Source organism: Salmo trutta, chromosome 12 (assembly GCF_901001165.1).
Source record: "Salmo trutta chromosome 12, fSalTru1.1, whole genome shotgun sequence".
Classification (NCBI taxonomy): domain Eukaryota; kingdom Metazoa; phylum Chordata; class Actinopteri; order Salmoniformes; family Salmonidae; genus Salmo; species Salmo trutta.
This window is the reverse complement of record NC_042968.1, coordinates 84,438,461-84,457,348: the sequence shown is the minus strand read 5'-3', so window position 1 is coordinate 84,457,348 and position 18,888 is coordinate 84,438,461. Positions and strand designations below refer to the sequence as shown.

Sequence of the window (18,888 nt, the reverse complement as noted above, 5' to 3'; positions counted from 1 at the left end):
AGGCTATAAGACATTCCATATACATCTCTTTATAGCACTTACCTACCTACTGTGTTGTGTCTGGAAGGTGAAATACCTAATACCTACTGTGTTGTGTCTGGAAGGTGAAATACCTAATACCTACTGTGTTGTGTCTGGAAGGTAAAATACCTAATACCTACTGTGTTGTGTCTGGAAGGTGAAATACCTAATACCTACTGTGTTGTGTCTGGAAGGTGAAATACCTAATACCTACTGTGTTGTGTCTGGAAGGTGAAATACCTAATACCTACTGTATTGTGTCTGGAAGGTGAAATACCTAATACCTACTGTGTTGTGTCTGGAAGGTGAAATACCTAATACCTACTGTGTTGTGTCTGGAAGGTGAAATACCTAATACCTACTGTGTTGTGTCTGGAAGGTGAAGTACCTAATACCTACTGTGTTGTGTCTGGAAGGTAAAATACCTAATACCTACTGTGTTGTGTCTGGAAGGTGAAATACCTAATACCTACTGTGTTGTGTCTGGAAGGTAAAATACCTAATACCTACTGTGTTGTGTCTGGAAGGTAAAATGCCTAATACCTACTGTGTTGTGTCTGGAAGGTGAAATACCTAATACCTACTGTGTTGTGTCTGGAAGGTGAAATACCTAATACCTACTGTATTGTGTCTGGAAGGTGAAATACCTAATACCTACTGTGTTGTGTCTGGAAGGTGAAATACCTAATACCTACTGTATTGTGTCTGGAAGGTGAAATACCTAATACCTACTGTGTTGTGTCTGGAAGGTGAAATACCTAATACCTACTGTGTTGTGTCTGGAAGGTGAAATACCTAATACCTACTGTGTTGTCTGGAAGGTAAAATACCTAATACCTACTGTATTGTGTCTGGAAGGTAAAATACCTAATACCTACTGTATTGTGTCTGGAAGGTGAAATACCTAATACCTACTGTGTTGTGTCTGGAAGGTGAAATACCTACTGTATTGTGTCTGGAAGGTGAAATACCTAATACCTACTGTATTGTATCTGGAAGGTGAAATACCTAATACCTACTGTGTTGTGTCTGGAAGGTAAAATACCTAATACCTACTGTATTGTGTCTGGAAGGTGAAATACCTAATACCTACTGTATTGTGTCTGGAAGGTGAAATACCTAATACCTACTGTGTTGTGTCTGGAAGGTGAAATACCTAATACCTACTGTGTTGTGTCTGGAAGGTGAAATACCTAATACCTACTGTGTTGTGTCTGGAAGGTAAAATACCTAATACCTACTGTGTTGTGTCTGGAAGGTAAAATACCTAATACCTACTGTGTTGTGTCTGGAAGGTGAAATACCTAATACCTACTGTATTGTGTCTGGAAGGTAAAATACCTAATACCTACTGTATTGTGTCTGGAAGGTGAAATACCTACTGTGTTGTGTCTGGAAGGTGAAATACCTACTGTGTTGTGTCTGGAAGGTAAAATACCTAATACCTACTATGTTGTATCTGGAAGGTGAACTACCTAATACCTACTGTGTTGTGTCTGGAAGGTAAAATACCTAATACCTACTGTGTTGTGTCTGGAAGGTAAAATACCTAATACCTACTGTGTTGTGTCTGGAAGGTGAAATACCTAATACCTACTGTGTTGTGTCTGGAAGGTGAAATACCTAATACCTACTGTGTTGTGTCTGGAAGGTGAAATACCTAATACCTACTGTATTGTGTCTGGAAGGTGAAATACCTAATACCTACTGTATTGTGTCTGGAAGGTGAAATACCTAATACCTACTGTATTGTGTCTGGAAGGTGAAATACCTAATACCTACTGTGTTGTGTCTGGAAGGTGAAATACCTAATACCTACTGTGTTGTGTCTGGAAGGTGAAATACCTAATACCTACTGTATTGTGTCTGGAAGGTGAAATACCTAATAACTACTGTGTTGTGTCTGGAAGGTGAAATACCTAATACCTACTGTGTTGTGTCTGGAAGGTAAAATACCTAATACCTACTGTGTTGTGTCTGGAAGGTGAAATACCTAATACCTACTGTGTTGTGTCTGGAAGGTGAAATACCTAATACCTACTGTGTTGTGTCTGGAAGGTAAAATACCTAATACCTACTGTGTTGTGTCTGGAAGGTGAAATACCTAATACCTACTGTGTTGTGTCTGGAAGGTGAAATACCTAATACCTACTGTGTTGTGTCTGGAAGGTGAAATACCTAATACCTACTGTGTTGTGTCTGGAAGGTGAAATACCTAATACCTACTGTGTTGTGTCTGGAAGGTGAAATACCTAATACCTACTGTGTTGTGTCTGGAAGGTGAAATACCTAATACCTACTGTGTTGTGTCTGGAAGGTGAAATACCTAATACCTACTGTGTTGTGTCTGGAAGGTGAAATACCTAATACCTACTGTGTTGTGTCTGGAAGGTAAAATACCTAATACCTACTGTGTTGTGTCTGGAAGGTAAAATACCTAATACCTACTGTGTTGTGTCTGGAAGGTGAAATACCTAATACCTACTGTGTTGTGTCTGGAAGGTGAAATACCTAATACCTACTGTGTTGTATCTGGAAGGTGAAATACCTAATACCTACTGTGTTGTGTCTGGAAGGTGAAATACCTAATACCTACTGTGTTGTGTCTGGAAGGTGAAATACCTAATACCTACTGTGTTGTGTCTGGAAGGTGAAATACCTAATACCTACTGTGTTGTGTCTGGAAGGTGAAATACCTAATACCTACTGTGTTGTGTCTGGAAGGTGAAATACCTAATACCTACTGTGTTGTGTCTGGAAGGTGAAATACCTAATACCTACTGTGTTGTGTCTGGAAGGTGAAATACCTAATACCTACTGTGTTGTGTCTGGAAGGTGAAATACCTAATACCTACTGTGTTGTGTCTGGAAGGTGAAATACCTAATACCTACTGTGTTGTGTCTGGAAGGTGAAATACCTAATACCTACTGTGTTGTGTCTGGAAGGTGAAATACCTAATACCTACTGTGTTGTGTCTGGAAGGTGAAATACCTAATACCTACTGTGTTGTGTCTGGAAGGTGAAATACCTAATACCTACTGTGTTGTGTCTGGAAGGTGAAATACCTAATACCTACTGTGTTGTGTCTGGAAGGTGAAATACCTAATACCTACTGTGTTGTGTCTGGAAGGTGAAATACCTAATACCTACTGTGTTGTGTCTGGAAGGTAAAATACCTAATACCTACTGTGTTGTGTCTGGAAGGTGAAATACCTAATACCTACTGTGTTGTGTCTGGAAGGTGAAATACCTAATACCTACTGTGTTGTGTCTGGAAGGTGAAATACCTAATACCTACTGTGTTGTGTCTGGAAGGTGAAATACCTAATACCTACTGTGTTGTGTCTGGAAGGTGAAATACCTAATACCTACTGTGTTGTGTCTGGAAGGTGAAATACCTAATACCTACTGTGTTGTGTCTGGAAGGTGAAATACCTAATACCTACTGTGTTGTGTCTGGAAGGTGAAATACCTAATACCTACTGTGTTGTGTCTGGAAGGTGAAATACCTAATACCTACTGTGTTGTGTCTGGAAGGTAAAATACCTAATACCTACTGTGTTGTGTCTGGAAGGTGAAATACCTAATACCTACTGTGTTGTGTCTGGAAGGTGAAATACCTAATACCTACTGTGTTGTGTCTGGAAGGTGAAATACCTAATACCTACTGTGTTGTGTCTGGAAGGTGAAATACCTAATACCTACTGTGTTGTGTCTGGAAGGTGAAATACCTAATACCTACTGTGTTGTGTCTGGAAGGTGAAATACCTAATACCTACTGTGTTGTGTCTGGAAGGTAAAATACCTAATACCTACTGTGTTGTGTCTGGAAGGTGAAATACCTAATACCTACTGTGTTGTGTCTGGAAGGTGAAATACCTAATACCTACTGTGTTGTGTCTGGAAGGTAAAATACCTAATACCTACTGTGTTGTGTCTGGAAGGTAAAATACCTAATACCTACTGTGTTGTGTCTGGAAGGTGAAATACCTAATACCTACTGTGTTGTGTCTGGAAGGTGAAATACCTAATACCTACTGTGTTGTGTCTGGAAGGTGAAATACCTAATACCTACTGTGTTGTGTCTGGAAGGTGAAATACCTACTGTGTTGTGTCTGGAAGGCAATAACACACCAAAGGAACAAAATATAATTTCCATTACAAACAAACCTACCAAGTAAAACAATACTGCACATTCACACCACTAGACATGTTTAATTCCCATAACATAGTATATTTGTGTCTGTTTGATGTTCTTTGCAGGAGGTTAACCATAAAGGGAGCGCCCTCTGCTGAGGTAAGAGAGAACTACAGACTATCATCAGCCTCTCAGGCACTCAACAATGTTTCTTTGGAACCACACCAGTGTCTGTGTTCATCTGTTGCAGCACTCTCCTGAAGATGAGGATATGGATAAAAGTGGTACCGTGAAGCGGAGTGGGGTCCTCAGCCCTGCCTTAAGGCATAACATCTCCCCATCCACTGACTCGACTCCTCCCACTGTCACACATCCAGACACAGACTCTGCCCTGGCTGAACCCTCTCTCTTCAACTCCACCATCTTCTCTGACCTCTCACTTTCCTCCAACTGCTCGTTTGAAGGTACAGCACCGCACACAACACATCCAGGAACGCTAAAACAATCTATGACATCATCGCGGAACAAGTAGTGAAATCAACTGCTTTTCATGTATACTCTCTGCATGACCAATTAAGAATAGTCTCAAACCCATAATCCTGAGACGCTATGCCGCACTGATGGGTCTGTGTGTTCCTGCAGAGGGCAGTGAGCCAGAGGGACTTTGGCCGGGAGAGACACCCTACATGGCCCTGGGGCCCCCACTGTCTCCAGAATGGAGCACACTGAGGAGGAAAACTGAGGACTCGGTGAGACACCATCAACAAGTCACTGACAACACTTTTCAATTAATATTTTGTGCACACATAATGACAGATTATCTATCGTGGAATTTGTTTTTTCTTCAGAGAGGTGATTGCCATGGACTTCCACCCACGCCCAAAGTCCATGTAAGTCAAGATGTCTGGATATACAGCCACCAAAAAAGAAAATACCTGTTTAGTTTTAATGTCATGTGCAAAAGTACAGTGAAACGCCTTTCTTGCAAACTCAAAACCCCAAAATGCAATGATCTATAACAATTTAATACTAGGGAAAAAAACACGTGACATAAGAACACAATAAGTAATTAAGCATACTACATCCAGGGTCAGTTCAATACCATATTTACAATGTGCAGGGATCCTGGAGGGATGGAGGTAGATATGTATAGGGATAAGCATACTATATCCAGGGTCAGTTCAATACCATATTTACAATGTGCAGGGATCCTGGAGGGATGGAGGTAGATATGTATAGGGATAAGCATACTATATCCAGGGTCAGTTCCAATACCATATTTACAATGTGCAGGGATCCTGGAGGGATGGAGGTAGATATGTATAGGGATAAGCATACTATATCCAGGGTCAGTTCCAATACCATATTTACAATGTGCAGGGATCCTGGACCTAATATTGTGTATAAGAGGTCATACAATACGTTTTTTTGTAGTGATTAATATGTTGATGATGTAAAGAATATTTGCTGGTCTGTGGTGTGTAATGAGGAGCAAGCAGATGCTGCGCTTGACACATTTATGAAATTGCTTATTCCAGTTACTAATAAGCACGCACCCGTTAAGAAAATAACAAAAAACTGTTAAATCTCCTTGAATTGATGAGGAATTGAAAATTTGTATGGTTGAGGGGGATGAAGCAAAAGGTATGGCAAATAAGTCTGGCAGCCCGACTGATTGGCAAACGTACTGCAAATTAGGAAATCATGTGACTAAGCTAAAGAAAAATAATCTATACAGTGGGGGAAAAAAGTATTTGATCCCCTGCTGATTTTGTACGTTTGCCCACTGACAAAGAAAGGATCAGTCTATAATTTTAATGGTAGGTTTATTTGAACAGTGAGAGACAGAATAAAAACAAAAATATCCAGAAAAACACGTCAGAAATGTTATAAATTGGTTTGCATTTTAATGAGGGAAATAAGTATTTGACCCCCTCTCAATCAGAAAGATTTCTGGATCCCAGGAGTCTTTTATACAGGTAACGAGCTGAGATTAGGAGCACACTCTTAAAGGGAGTGCTCCTAACCGCAGCTTGTTACCTGTAAAAAAGACACCTGTCCACAGAAGCAATCAATCAATCAGATTCCAAACTCTCCACCATGGCCAAGACCAAAGAGCTCTCCAAGGATGTGAGGGACAAGATTGTAGACCTACACAAGGCTGGAATGGGCTACAAGACCATCGCCAAGCAGCTTAGTGAGAAGGTGACAACATTTGGTGCGATTATTCGCAAATGGAAGAAACACAAAAGAACTGTCAATATCCCTCGGCCTGGGGCTCCATGCAAGATCTCACCTTGTGGAGTTGCAATGATCATGAGAACGGTGAGGAATCAGCCAAGAACTACACGGGAGGATCTTGTCAATGATTTCAAGGCAGCTGGGACCATAGTCACCAAGAAAACAATTGGTAACACCCTACGCCGTGAAGGACTGAAATCCTGCAAGGTCCCCCTGCTCAAGAATACATATACATGCCCGTCTGAAGTCTGCCAATGAACATCTGAATGACTCAGAGGACAACTGGGTGAAAGTGTTGTGGTCAGATGAGACCAAAATGGAGCTCTTTGGCATCAACTCAACTCACCGTGTTTGGAGGAGGAGGAATGCTGCCTATGACCCCAAGAACACCATCTCCACCGTCAAACATGGAGGTGGAAACATTATTATGCTTTTGGGGTGTTTTTCTGCTAAGGGGACAGGACAACTTCACCGGACGATGGACGGGGCCATGTACCGTCAAATCTTGGGTGAGAACCTCCTTCCCTCAGCCAGGGCATTGAAAATGGGTCGTGGATGGGTATTCCAGCATGACAATGACCCAAAACACACGGCAAAGGCAACAAAGGAGTGGCTCAAGAAGAAGCACATTAAGGTCCTGGAGTGGCCTAGCCAGTCTCCAGACCTTAATCCCATAGAAAATCTGTGGAGGGAGCTGAAGGTTCGAGTTGCCAAACGTCAGCCTTGAAACCTTAATGACTTGGAGAAGATCTGCAAAGAGGAGTGGGACAAAATCCCTCCTGAGATGTGTGCAAACCTGGTGGCCAACTACAAGAATCGTCTGACCTCTGTGATTGCCAACAAGGGTTTTGCCACCAAGTACTAAGTCATGTTTTGCAGAGGGGTCAAATACTTATTTCCCTCATTAAAATGCAAATAATTTTATAACATTTTTGACATGCGTTTTTCTGGATTTTTGTTGTTGTTATTCTGTCTCTCACTGTTCAAATAAACCTACTATTAAAATTATAGACTGATCATTTCTTTGTAAGTGGGCAAACGTACAAAATCAGCAGGCGATCAAATACTCCCTCCCCCCCCCCACTCTACTATGAAACAATGATAAATTATATAAAGAATGATAGTAATAAGCTTTGGGGAACCTTAAATGAAATTTTTGGGAAAAAAGCCAACTCGGCTCCTTCATTCATTGAATCAGATGGCTAATTTATCTCAAAACCCACTGATATTGCCAACTACTTTAATGACTTTTTCATTGGCAAGATAAGCAAACTTGGGGATGACATGCCAGCAACAAACGCTGACACTACACATCCAAGGAAATCTGACCAAATTATGAAAGACAAGAATTGTACTTTAGAATTCTGTAAAGTCAGTGTGGAAGAGGTGAAAAGATTGTCTATCAACAATGACAAGCCACTGGGGTCTGACATTCTGGATGGAAAATTACTGAGGATAATAGTGGATGATATTGCCACTCCTATTTGCCACATCTTCGATTTAAGCCTGATAGAAAGTGTCTGCCCTCAGACCTGGAGGGAAGCTAAAGTCATTCTGGTCCTTTGAATAGTAAAACCCCCTTTACTGGCTCAAATAACTGACCAATCAGCCTGTTACCAACCCTTAGTAAACTTCTGGAAAAATTAGTTTGACCAGATGCAATGCTATTTCACAGTAAACAAATTGAAAACAGACTTTCAGCACGCATATAAAGAAGGACACTCAACAAGCACAGCAATTACACAAATTACGGATGACTGGCTGAGAGAAATGTATGATAAAATGATTGTTGGGGCTGTCTTGTTAGACTTCAGTGCAGCTTTTGACATTATTGATCATAGTCTGCTGCTGGAAAAAACTGATGTGTTATGGCTTCATATCCCCTGCTATAATGTGTATAAAGAGTTGCTTGTCTAACAGAACACAGAGGGTGTTCTTTAATGGAAGCCTCTCAAACATAATCCAGGTAGAAGCAGGAATTCCCCAGGGTAACTATTTAGGCCCCTTGCTTTTTTCAATCTTTACTAACAACATGCCTCTGGCTTTGAATAAGGCCAGTGTGTCTATGTATGCGGATGACTCAACACTATACACGTCAGCTACTACAGCAACTGAAATGACTGCAACACTTAGCAAAGAGCTGCAGTTCATTTCGGAATGGGTAGCAAGGAATAAGTTAGTCTAAATATTTCCAAAACTAAAAGCATTGTATTTGGGACAAATCATTCACTAAACCCTAAACCTCAACTACATCTCGTAATGAATAATGTGGAAATTGAGAAAGTTGAGGTGACTAAACTGCTTGGAGTTACCCTGGATTGTAAACTGTCATGGTCAAAACATATTGATACATCAGTAGCTAAGATGGGGAGAAGTCTATCAATAATAAAGCGCTGCTCTGCCTTCTTAACAACACTATCAACAATGCATATCCTACAGGCCCTGGTTTTGTCGCACCTGGACTACTGTTCAGTCGTGTGGTCAGGTGCCACAAAAAAGGACTTGGGAAAATTGCAGTTGACTTAGGGTTAGGGCCAGCAAGGCTGGCCCTTGAAAGTACACGGAGAGCTAACATTAATGACATGCATGTCAATCTCTTATGGCTCAAAGTGGAAGAGAGATTGCATCATCATTACTTGTTTTCGTAAGAAGTGTTGACAAGCTGCATGTACCAAGCTGTCTGTTTAAAATACTAGCACACAGCTTGGACACTCATGCATACCCCACAAGACATGCCACCAGAGGTCTCTTCACAGTCCCCAAGTCCAGAACAGACTATGGGAGGCGAACAGTACTACATAGAGCCATGACTACATGGAACTCTATTCCACATCAGATAACTGACGCAAGCAGTAGAATCAGATTTAAAAAGCAGGTAAAAAAACAGCTTATAGAACAGCGGGGACTGTGAAGTAACACAAACAGAGGCACAGACACATGTACACACACACAATAACATGCACACAGGTACACATATTTAGTGTTGTAGATATGTGGTAGTGGAGTGTGGGCCTGAGGACACACACTTAGTGTGTTGTGAATAACTGCCTTAATTCTGCCGGAACCCAGGAAGAGTAGCTGAATGGGAATCCATAATAAATACATATATATGGAGTAAGGGGACTAGGTAACAGGATATAAGAAACAGAGTAGCAGCAGCTTGCATCTGAGTGGGTGTTTAGAGTCAGTATAAATGTCTTTGCATATTATGTGTGAGTGAGCAAATGATGGCGTGAGTGTTCGTGTGTCTGTTGGAGTGACAGTGTGTGGAGTGTGTGTGTGTGTGTGTAGGGCCCTGCGAGTGTGCATAGATGCAGTCTGTGTAGCTAGTTATCAGTCTTATTGCTTGGGGATAGAAGTTGTTCAAGAGCCTGTTGGTATCAAGAGAGAATAGTCTATGGCTTGGGTGGTTGGAATCTTTAACAATTTTCCGGGCCTTCCTACCACACCCCCTGATATAGATGTCTTGGATGGCAGGGAGTTTGGCCCCGGTGATGCACTGGGCTGTCTGCACCACCCACTGTAGCGCCATGTAATCGAGGGCGGTGCTATTGCCATACCACGCGGTGATGCAGCCAGTCAAGATGCTCTCAATGGTATAGATTTTTGAGGATATGAGGGCCCATGCCAAACTTTTTCAGCCTCCTGAGGGGGAAGAGGCGCTGTTGCGCATTCTTCATGACTGTGCGCGTGTTTGGACAATTTTAAATCTTCAGTGATTTGAACACCGAGGAACTTGAAGCTCTCGACCTGCTCCACTGCAGCCCCATCGATGTGGATGGGGGCGTGCTCGCCACCCCACGATCAGCTCCTTGGTCTTTCTGATGTTGAGGGAGAGGTTGTTGTTCTGGCACCACACTGCCAGGTCACTGACCTCTTCACTGTAGGCTGATTTATTGTCGCCAGTGATCAGGCCTACTACCGTCATGTCGTCAGCAAACTTGATGACGGTGTTTGAGTCGTGCGTGGCCACGCAGTCGTGGGTGAACAGGCATTAACGAAGGCGACTAAGCACACACCCCTATGGGGCCCCTGTGTTGAGGGTCAGCGTGGCAGAGGTGATGTTGCCTACCCTCACCACCTGGGGTCGGCCCATCAGGAAGTCCACGATCCAGTTGCAGAGGGAGGTGTTCAAACCCAAAGTCCTAAGCTTGGTGACGAGCTTGGAGGGGACAAGGGTGTTTTAACGCTGAGCTGTAGTCAATGAATAGCATTCTCACATAGGTATTCCTCTTGATTAGGTGGGTGAGGGCAGCGTGGAGAGCAATTGAGATTGCATCGTCTATGGATCTGTTGGGGCAGTATGCAAATTGGAGTGGATCTAGGGTGTCTGGGATGGTGGGGTTAATGTGTGCCATAACCAGCCTCTCAAAGCACTTCATGACCACAGAAGTGAGTGCTACAGGGCGGTAGTCATTGTGGCAGGAAGTCTTAGAGTTCTTGAGGACAGGAATGATGGTGGTCATTTTAAAACATGTGGGGATTACAGACTGGGACAAAAAGAGGTTGAAAATGACCGTGAATATGCCTGCCAGCTTATTCTGAGCATGCTCTGAGAACGCGCCCTGGAATAACCTCGGGACCAGCGGCCGTGCAGGTGTTGACCTGATTAAAGACCTTTCTCACATTGGCATTGGAGAGCAAGATAACCCAATCCTCTGGGTCGGTGACGGCCTTCACACCCAGCACAATGTTGTTGTCAAAGCGTGCATAAAATGCATTGAGTTCGTCAGCCTTCCCTGTGGCTCAGTTGGTAGAGCATGGTGTTTGCGACGCCAGGGTTGTGGGTTCGATTCCCACGGGGGGCCAGTAGGAAAAATAAAATAAAAATGTATGAAATGTATACATTCACTACTGTAAGTCGCTCTGGATAAGAGCGTCTGCTAAATGACTAAAATGTCAAATGTAAATGTCTGGTAGTGTCATTGTTGGGCAGATCACGGTTGGGTCTTCCTTTGTAATCCGTAACAGACTGTATCCCCTACCACATGCGGCTTACATTGGAGCCTGTGTAGTATGATTCCACCTTATTCCTATATTGCCTTTTTCTCGTTTGATGACCCTGCGAAGGTCATAGCGGGACTGAAATGATGCATATTGACCCACACAATCTTTTCCAGATGGGGGCTTGTTTTTCCAAGGTGTTTAATGGCTGTCCATTGAAGATTCACTGTGCTGTCACATGGGTCCTGCCAAAGACTAAAGGTACGCACAGGTTATAAAGACAAACGATAGGTAAATGGAGCTTCTGTCAAACCAGTCAGATCTCAGGGATAATGTCTGACTTTCCTCCCTCAGATCAACACCTCATCCTGGGGACGGAGGAGGGCATCTACACCCTGAACCTCAACGAGCTTCATGAGGACACCATGGAGAAGGTAGCTACCATCATTGTACAATTGGTTTAACACAAAAAGCAGTGTTGCTCTACCTGTCATTTGTTTTGTAATGTATTTTTATGTATATTATTTTTCAGTTACTACCCCAGAGGTGCAGCTGGCTGTATGTCATGAACAACGTGCTTATGTCTATCTCAGGTAGGGCCCTCCGTGTCTCCACAACACCCTAATACTTATGTTCTATCTAGATGTGTGTTGACTGTCTTTGTGCTCCATAGGGAAATCATCCCAGCTGTGCTCCCAGAGGCTGACCACCCTGTTTGACCGTAGACACCTGCAGAAGAGGCAGGGCCACCTGTACATCAACGCCCACCGCCTCACTGAGAGGATCAACTCAAGGTAGGGACACCCCACCACTGGTCAGAAGGAGGCTGTAGTGAAAATACCAATGGTTTATATATATACACTAGATAACTAAGCCACTGTTACTCCATCTTGGCATTCTCCCAATGTTCACAAAAATATTTTGGAAGCTATAGAAATCCATGTCTACATTTGGGTTTTCCACATTTATTCCATTACAGACACTTTTTAATGCATACTTTTAAATTATATTATGTGAGCTAAACATACAAATAGAAAATGAAAAAACATATACAAACATTTTCCTTAGTGTAATTTGTTTTAAATTAATGTAACTGCCCCCACTACAACAAGAACATACTAAATACATGTAATTTGGACCTTGAAACATTTAATTGGAATACAATAGAATTTCGTTCATTCCTATGGTGGACTACTCCTACTGGGGAGTGCCATTATGGCCAACAGGTGGCTTCAAATCCTCTCAATGGCCAATACATTGCATCAACATTCCAGGGTTTAAATACATCATTGGAAAATACCCGAGCACTGTTGCTTTTCACTGATACTAACATGAGAGGAAGGGAAATCATCCTGGAAATTGTACCAAAAAATGTCATGTTAATGTGTTTTCTGTTTTAGAAAGTTTTCTGTGTCTGGGAAGATATCAGACACCAAAGGCTGTCGACGCTGCAGTGTTGGTAAGAAACATGTTATTTTAGTCTAAAATGGAGGTGTACTGCACAGTATCTATTACAACATCTCTCTCTCCCCCTCTTCCTTTCTTTCTGTCTCCCTTCTGCCTTATCGATGCTTCTCAGTGCATAACCCGTACACTGATAGCACATTTTTGTGTGCTGTTGTACCAACTGGCCTTGTCCTACTTCTATGGTATGAGCCTCTTCAGAAGTTCATGCAACTCAAGGTGTGTGATCCCAATGCACATCTATACAATGTTAGCATAGCTTTTTTTATATATATATATATAACACATATGGAATCGTGTAGTAACCAAAAAAGTGTTAAACAAATCAAAATATTTTTTTATATTTGAGATTCTTCAAAGTAGCCACCCGTTGCCTTGATGACAGCTTTGCACACTCTTGGCATTCTCTCAACCAGCTTCATGAGGTAGTCACCTGGAATGCATTTCACTTAACAGGTGTGCCTTTTTCAAAGTTAATTTGTGGAATTTCTTTCCTTAATGCAAATCAGTTGTGTTGTGACAAGGTAGGGGTGGTATACAGAAGATAGCTCTATTTGGTCAAATACCAAGTCCATATTATGGCCAGAACAGCTCAAATAAGCAAAGAGAAACGACAGTCCATCATTACTTTAAGACATGAAGGTCAGTCAATCCAGTAAATTAAGAACTTGAAAGTTTCTTCAAGTGCAGTCGCAAAAACCATCAAGCACTATGATGAAACTGGCTCTCATGAGAACCACCACAGGAAGACCCAAAGTTACATCTGCTGCAGAGGATAAGTTCATTAGAGTTACCAGCCTCAGAAATTGCAGCCCAAATAAATGCTTCACAGAGTTCAAGTAACAGAAACGCATCTCAACAGCAACTGTTCAGAGGAGAATATGTGAATCAGGCCTTCATGGTCGAATTGCTGCGAAGAAACCACTACTACAGGAAACAAATAAAATGAAGAGACTTGCTTGGGCTAAGAAACACGAGCAATGTACATTAGACCGGTGGAAATCTGTCCTTTGGTCTGATGAGTCCAAATGTGAGATTTTTGGTTTTAACCGCAGTGTCTTTGTGAGATGCAGAGTAGGTGAACGGATGATCTCTGCATGTGTAGTTCCCACCGTGAAGCATGGAGAACGAGGTGTGGGGGTGCTTTGTTGGTGACACTGTCTGTGATTTTTTAATTAGAATTCATGGCACACTTAACCATCATGGCTACCACAGCATTCTGCAGCAATACCCCATCCCATCTGGTTTGCGCTTAGTGGGAGTTTCATTTGTTTTTCAACAGGACAATAACCCAACACACCTCCAGGTTTTGTAAGGGCTATTTGACCAAGAAGGAGAGTGATGCAGTGCTGCATCAGATGACATGGGCTCCACAATAACCCAACCTCAACCCAATTGAGATGGTTTGGGATGAGTTGGACCGCAGAGTGAAGGAAAAACAGCCAACAAGTGCTCAGCATATGTGGGAACTCCTTCACGACTGTTGGAAAAGCAATCCAGGTGAAGTTGGTTGAGAGAACGCCAAGAGTGTTGTCGTGTCTTTACTATCATTAAATGTAAAGACTGTTATTTTGTCAAATCAATTCTCTGTGTAATTATTATTATTTTGTGATGAAACTAATCATGTAAACTTTAATGAACTAGGAAGTCGGGCACCACGTGAAAATGTTTTTAGTCTCGATTTCCCGAATCGACTCTTCAGCTATTTTCATATCTTATCGAGTACAGTCTTCTTTTAATGATTGTTAATCTTTATCTTCTGTTAGTTTCGTTCCAAACGTCGTAAAATTCTTGGTTATCTGCACGAACCCTAGCTTAAATTATGAATCAGCGATATACAAATTGGCTTAATTATTTATTTACTAACTAATCAAATCACAGAAATACATGAAAACACACAATTAGTTCATACATTGGGTTACTACATGATACAAAGAAAAAGTACCTAGCGGGCTAAGCCGATATGACAGCTTGGTAGACAAAAAGATAGGGGTGGGACTGAGAGAGCAGGAAAGACAAATGGATTCACTACACACAGTCTATAATTATATTCATTAAAATGCTAATCCTTTGCACATGAACGGCCGCTCACTCGAGAATAATTGCAATATACAGTTGAAGTCGGAAATTTACATACACTTAGGTTGGAGTCATTAAAACTTGTTTTTCAACCACTCCACAAATGTCTTGTTAACAAACCTATAGTTTTGGCAAGTCGGTTAGGACATCTACTTTGTGCATGACACAAGTAATTTTTCCAACAATTGTTTACAGTCAGATTATTCCACTTATAATTCACTGTATCACAATTCCAGTGGGTCAGAAGTTTACATACACTAAGTTGACTGTGCCTATAATCAGCTTGGAAAATTCCAGAAAATGATGTCATGGCTTTAGAAGCTTCTGATAGGCTTATTGACATCATTTGAGTCAATTGGAGGTGTATCTGTGGATGTATTTCAAGGCCTACCTTCAAACTCAGTCCCTCTTTGCTTGACATCATGGGAAAATCAAAAGAAATCAACCAAGACCTCAGAAAAACAATTGTAGACCTCCACAAGTCTGGTTCATCCTTGGAAGCAATTTCCAAATGCCTGAACGTACCACGTTCATCTGTACAAACAATAGTACGCAAGTATAAACAACAAGGGACCATGCAGCCATCATACTGCTCAGGATGGAGATGCGTTCTGTCTCCTAGAGATGAACGCACTTTGGTGCAAATCAATCCCAGAACAACAGCAAAGGACCTTGTGAAGATGCTGGAGGAAACGGGTACACAAGTATCTATATCCACAGTAAAACGAGTCCTATATCGACATAGCCTGAAAGGCCGCTTAGCAAGGAAGAAGCCACTGCTCCAAAACCGCCATAAAAAAACAGACTATGGTTTGCAACTGCACATGGGGACAAAGATTGTAGTTTTTGGAGAAATGTCCTCTGGTCTGATGAAACAAAAATAGAACTCATTGGCCATAATGACCCTCATTATGTTTGGAGGAAAAACGGGGAGGCTTGCAAGCCGAAGAACACCATCCCAACCGTGAAGCACGGGGGTGGCAAGCGTCATGTTGTGGGGGTGCGTTGCTGCAAGAGGGACTGGTGCACTTCACAAAATAGATGGCATCATGAGGAAAATAAAAGGATGTGGATATATTGAAGCAACATCTCAAGACATCAGTCAGGAAGTTAAAGCTTAGTTCTTGGGTCTTCTAAATGGACAATGACCCCAAGCATACTTCCAAAGTTGTGGCAAAATGGGTTAAGGACAACAAAGTCAAGGTGTTGGAGTGGCCATCACAAAGCCCTGACCTTAATCCTATAGAAAATGTGTGGACAGAACTGTGTGTGTGAGCAAGGAGGGCTACAAACCTGACTCAGTTACACTAGCTCTGTCAGGAGGAATGGGCCAAAATTCACCCAACTTATTTTTGGAAGCTTGTGGAAGGCTACCTGAAATGTTGACCCCAGTTAAACCATTTAAAGGCAATGCTACCAAACACTTGTTGAGTATATGTAAACTTCTGACCCACTGGGAATGTGATGAAAGAAATAAAACCTGAAATAAATAATTCTCTCTACTATTATTCTGACATTTCGCTTTCTTAAAATAAAGTGGTGATCCTAACTGACCTAAGATGGAATTTTTACTTGGTTTAAATGTCAGGAATTGTGAAACTGAGTTTAAATGGATTTGGCTAATGTGTATGTAAACTTCCGACTTCAACTATATGTATGTATGTATGTATGTATGTATGTATGTATGTATGTATGTATGTATGTATGTATGTATGTATATACTGCTCAAAAAAATAAAGGGAACACTTAAACAACACAATGTAACTCCAAGTCAATCACACTTCTGTGAAATCAAACTGTCCACTTAGGAAGCAACACTGATTAACAATACATTTCACATGCTGTTGTGCAAATGGAATAGACAACAGGTGGAAATTATAGGCAATTAGCATGACACCCCCAATAAAGGAGTGGTTCTGCAGGTGGGGACCACAGACCACTTCTCAGTTCCTATGCTTCCTGGCTGATGTTTTGGTCACTTTTTTGAATGCTGGCGGTGCTTTCACTCTAGTGGTAGCATGAGACGGAGTCTGCAACCCACACAAGTGGCTCAGGTAGTGCAGCTCATCCAGGATGGCACATCAATGCGAGCTGTGGCAAGAAGGTTTGCTGTGTCTGTCAGCGTAGTGTCCAGAGCATGGAGGCGCTACCAGGAGACAGGCCAGTACATCAGGAGACGTGGAGGAGGCTGTAGGAGGGCAACAACCCAGCAGCAGGACCGCTACCTCCGCCTTTGTGCAAGGAGGAGCTGGAGAAGCACTGCCAGAGCCCTGCAAAATGACCTCCAGCAGGCCACAAACGTGCATGTGTCTGCTCAAACGGTCAGAAACAGAGTCCATGAGGGTGGTATGAGGGCCCGACGTCCACAGGTGGGGGTTGTGCTTACAGCCCAACACCGTGCAGGACGTTTGGCATTCGCCAGAGAACACCAAGATTGGCAAATACGCCACTGGCGCCCTGTGCTCTTCACAGATTCACACTGAGCACGTGACAGACGTGACAGAGTCTGGAGACGCCGTGGAGAACGTTCTGCTGCCTGCAACATCCTCCAGCATGACCGGTTTGGCGGTGGGTCAGTCATGGTGTGGGGTGGCATTTCTTTGGGGGGGCCGCACAGCCCTCCATGTGCTCGCCAGAGGTAGCCTGGCTGCCATTAGGTACCGAGATGAGATCCTCAGGCCCCTTGTGAGACCATATGCTGGTGCGGTTGGCCCTGGGTTCCTCCTAATGCAAGACAATGCTAGACCTCATGTGGCTGGAGTGTGTCAGCAGTTCCTGCAAGAGGAAGGCATTGATGCTATGGACTGGCCCGCCTGTTCCCCAGACCTGAATCAGAAACAGACTCCATGAGGGTGGTATGAGGGCCCGACGTCCACAGGTGGGGGTTGTGCTTACAGCCCAACACCGTGCAGGACGTTTGGCATTTGCCAGAGAACACCAAGATTGGCAAATTCGCCACTGGTGCTCTGTGCTCTTCACAGATGAAAGCAGGTTCACACTGAGCCACATTGCACCACAGACTGTCCAGGAGTTGGCGGATGCTTTAGTCCAGGTCTGGGAGGAGATCCCTCAGGAGACCATCCGCCACCTCATCAGCAGCATGCCCAGGCATTGTAGGGAGGTCATACAGGCACGTGGAGGCCACACACACTACTGAGCCTCATTTTGACTTGTTTTAAGGACATTACATCAAAGTTGGATCAGCCTGTAGTGTGGTTTTCCACTTTAATTTTGAGTGTGACTCCAAATCCAGACCTCCATGGGTTGATAAATTGGATTTCCATTGATTATTTTTGTGATTATTTTATTTTTTTTTGTCAGCACATTCAACTATGTAAAGAAAAAAGTATTTAATAAGATTATTTATTTCATTCAGATCTAGGATGTGTTGTTTAAGTTTTCCCTTGATTTTTTTGAGCAGCATATATATATATATATAATGAGAGAGGATCTACACCCAAAAAGGACCATGTCATGACAGTGTGTAAAACTTTCATCAAGGCATTGAAAATCAAAAATCTTTTTTTTTTTTTTTTGTTACTACATGATTCCATATGTGTTTTTTCAAAGTTTTGATGTCTTCACTATTATTCTATAATGTAAAATAAAGAAAAACCCTTGAATGAGATGGGGTGTCCAAACTTTTGACTGGTACTGTATATAGAAAAGCATCGCAAAGCATTCCGACGATGTCCATCCCACTCTCTCCTTCCCCTCTCAGTACATAGCTGTGAGTCTCCCAGAAACCCTCCCCATCTTTGAGCTGCTTGTCCTGGAGACTGATGAGCTGCCACAGGTGTGTGTAGGTGTGAGCAGGCTACAGACCCCTGTCAAGACCTGTGAGCGGGTCCACTTTGACATCATCCACCTGAATGACACACCAAGAGCCCAGTCAGGTACTGTAGATGGAATCGATGTCATTATTATGATAATACCCTCCATCACTAATTGGATATTTTAATGTAGTTTTAATCTAGACAAACACCAGCAGAGTGTACAA

The 18,888-nt window shown here is 42.5% G+C and overlaps 1 protein-coding gene across 2 annotated transcripts in view; it reads left to right on the top strand.

The window, feature by feature from the left end:
* LOC115204493 (mitogen-activated protein kinase kinase kinase kinase 2) overlaps positions 1–18,888 on the top strand; it is a 31,971-nt gene that overhangs the window by 11,115 nt on the left and 1,968 nt on the right. Inside the window, exons 17-27 of one of the 2 annotated variants that reach the window (XM_029770122.1) lie at positions 4,286–4,319; positions 4,411–4,624; positions 4,803–4,909; positions 5,009–5,050; positions 11,522–11,606; positions 11,700–11,779; positions 11,878–11,938; positions 12,019–12,139; positions 12,746–12,804; positions 12,925–13,028; positions 18,610–18,784. In XM_029770122.1, the coding sequence (XP_029625982.1) occupies positions 4,286–4,319; positions 4,411–4,624; positions 4,803–4,909; positions 5,009–5,050; positions 11,522–11,606; positions 11,700–11,779; positions 11,878–11,938; positions 12,019–12,139; positions 12,746–12,804; positions 12,925–13,028; positions 18,610–18,784 (1,082 nt within the window). Of the gene's footprint in view, positions 1–4,285; positions 4,320–4,401; positions 4,625–4,802; positions 4,910–5,008; positions 5,051–11,521; positions 11,607–11,699; positions 11,780–11,877; positions 11,939–12,018; positions 12,140–12,745; positions 12,805–12,924; positions 13,029–18,609; positions 18,785–18,888 lie in introns of both variants that reach the window. The other variant, XM_029770121.1, reaches the window with a different exon arrangement.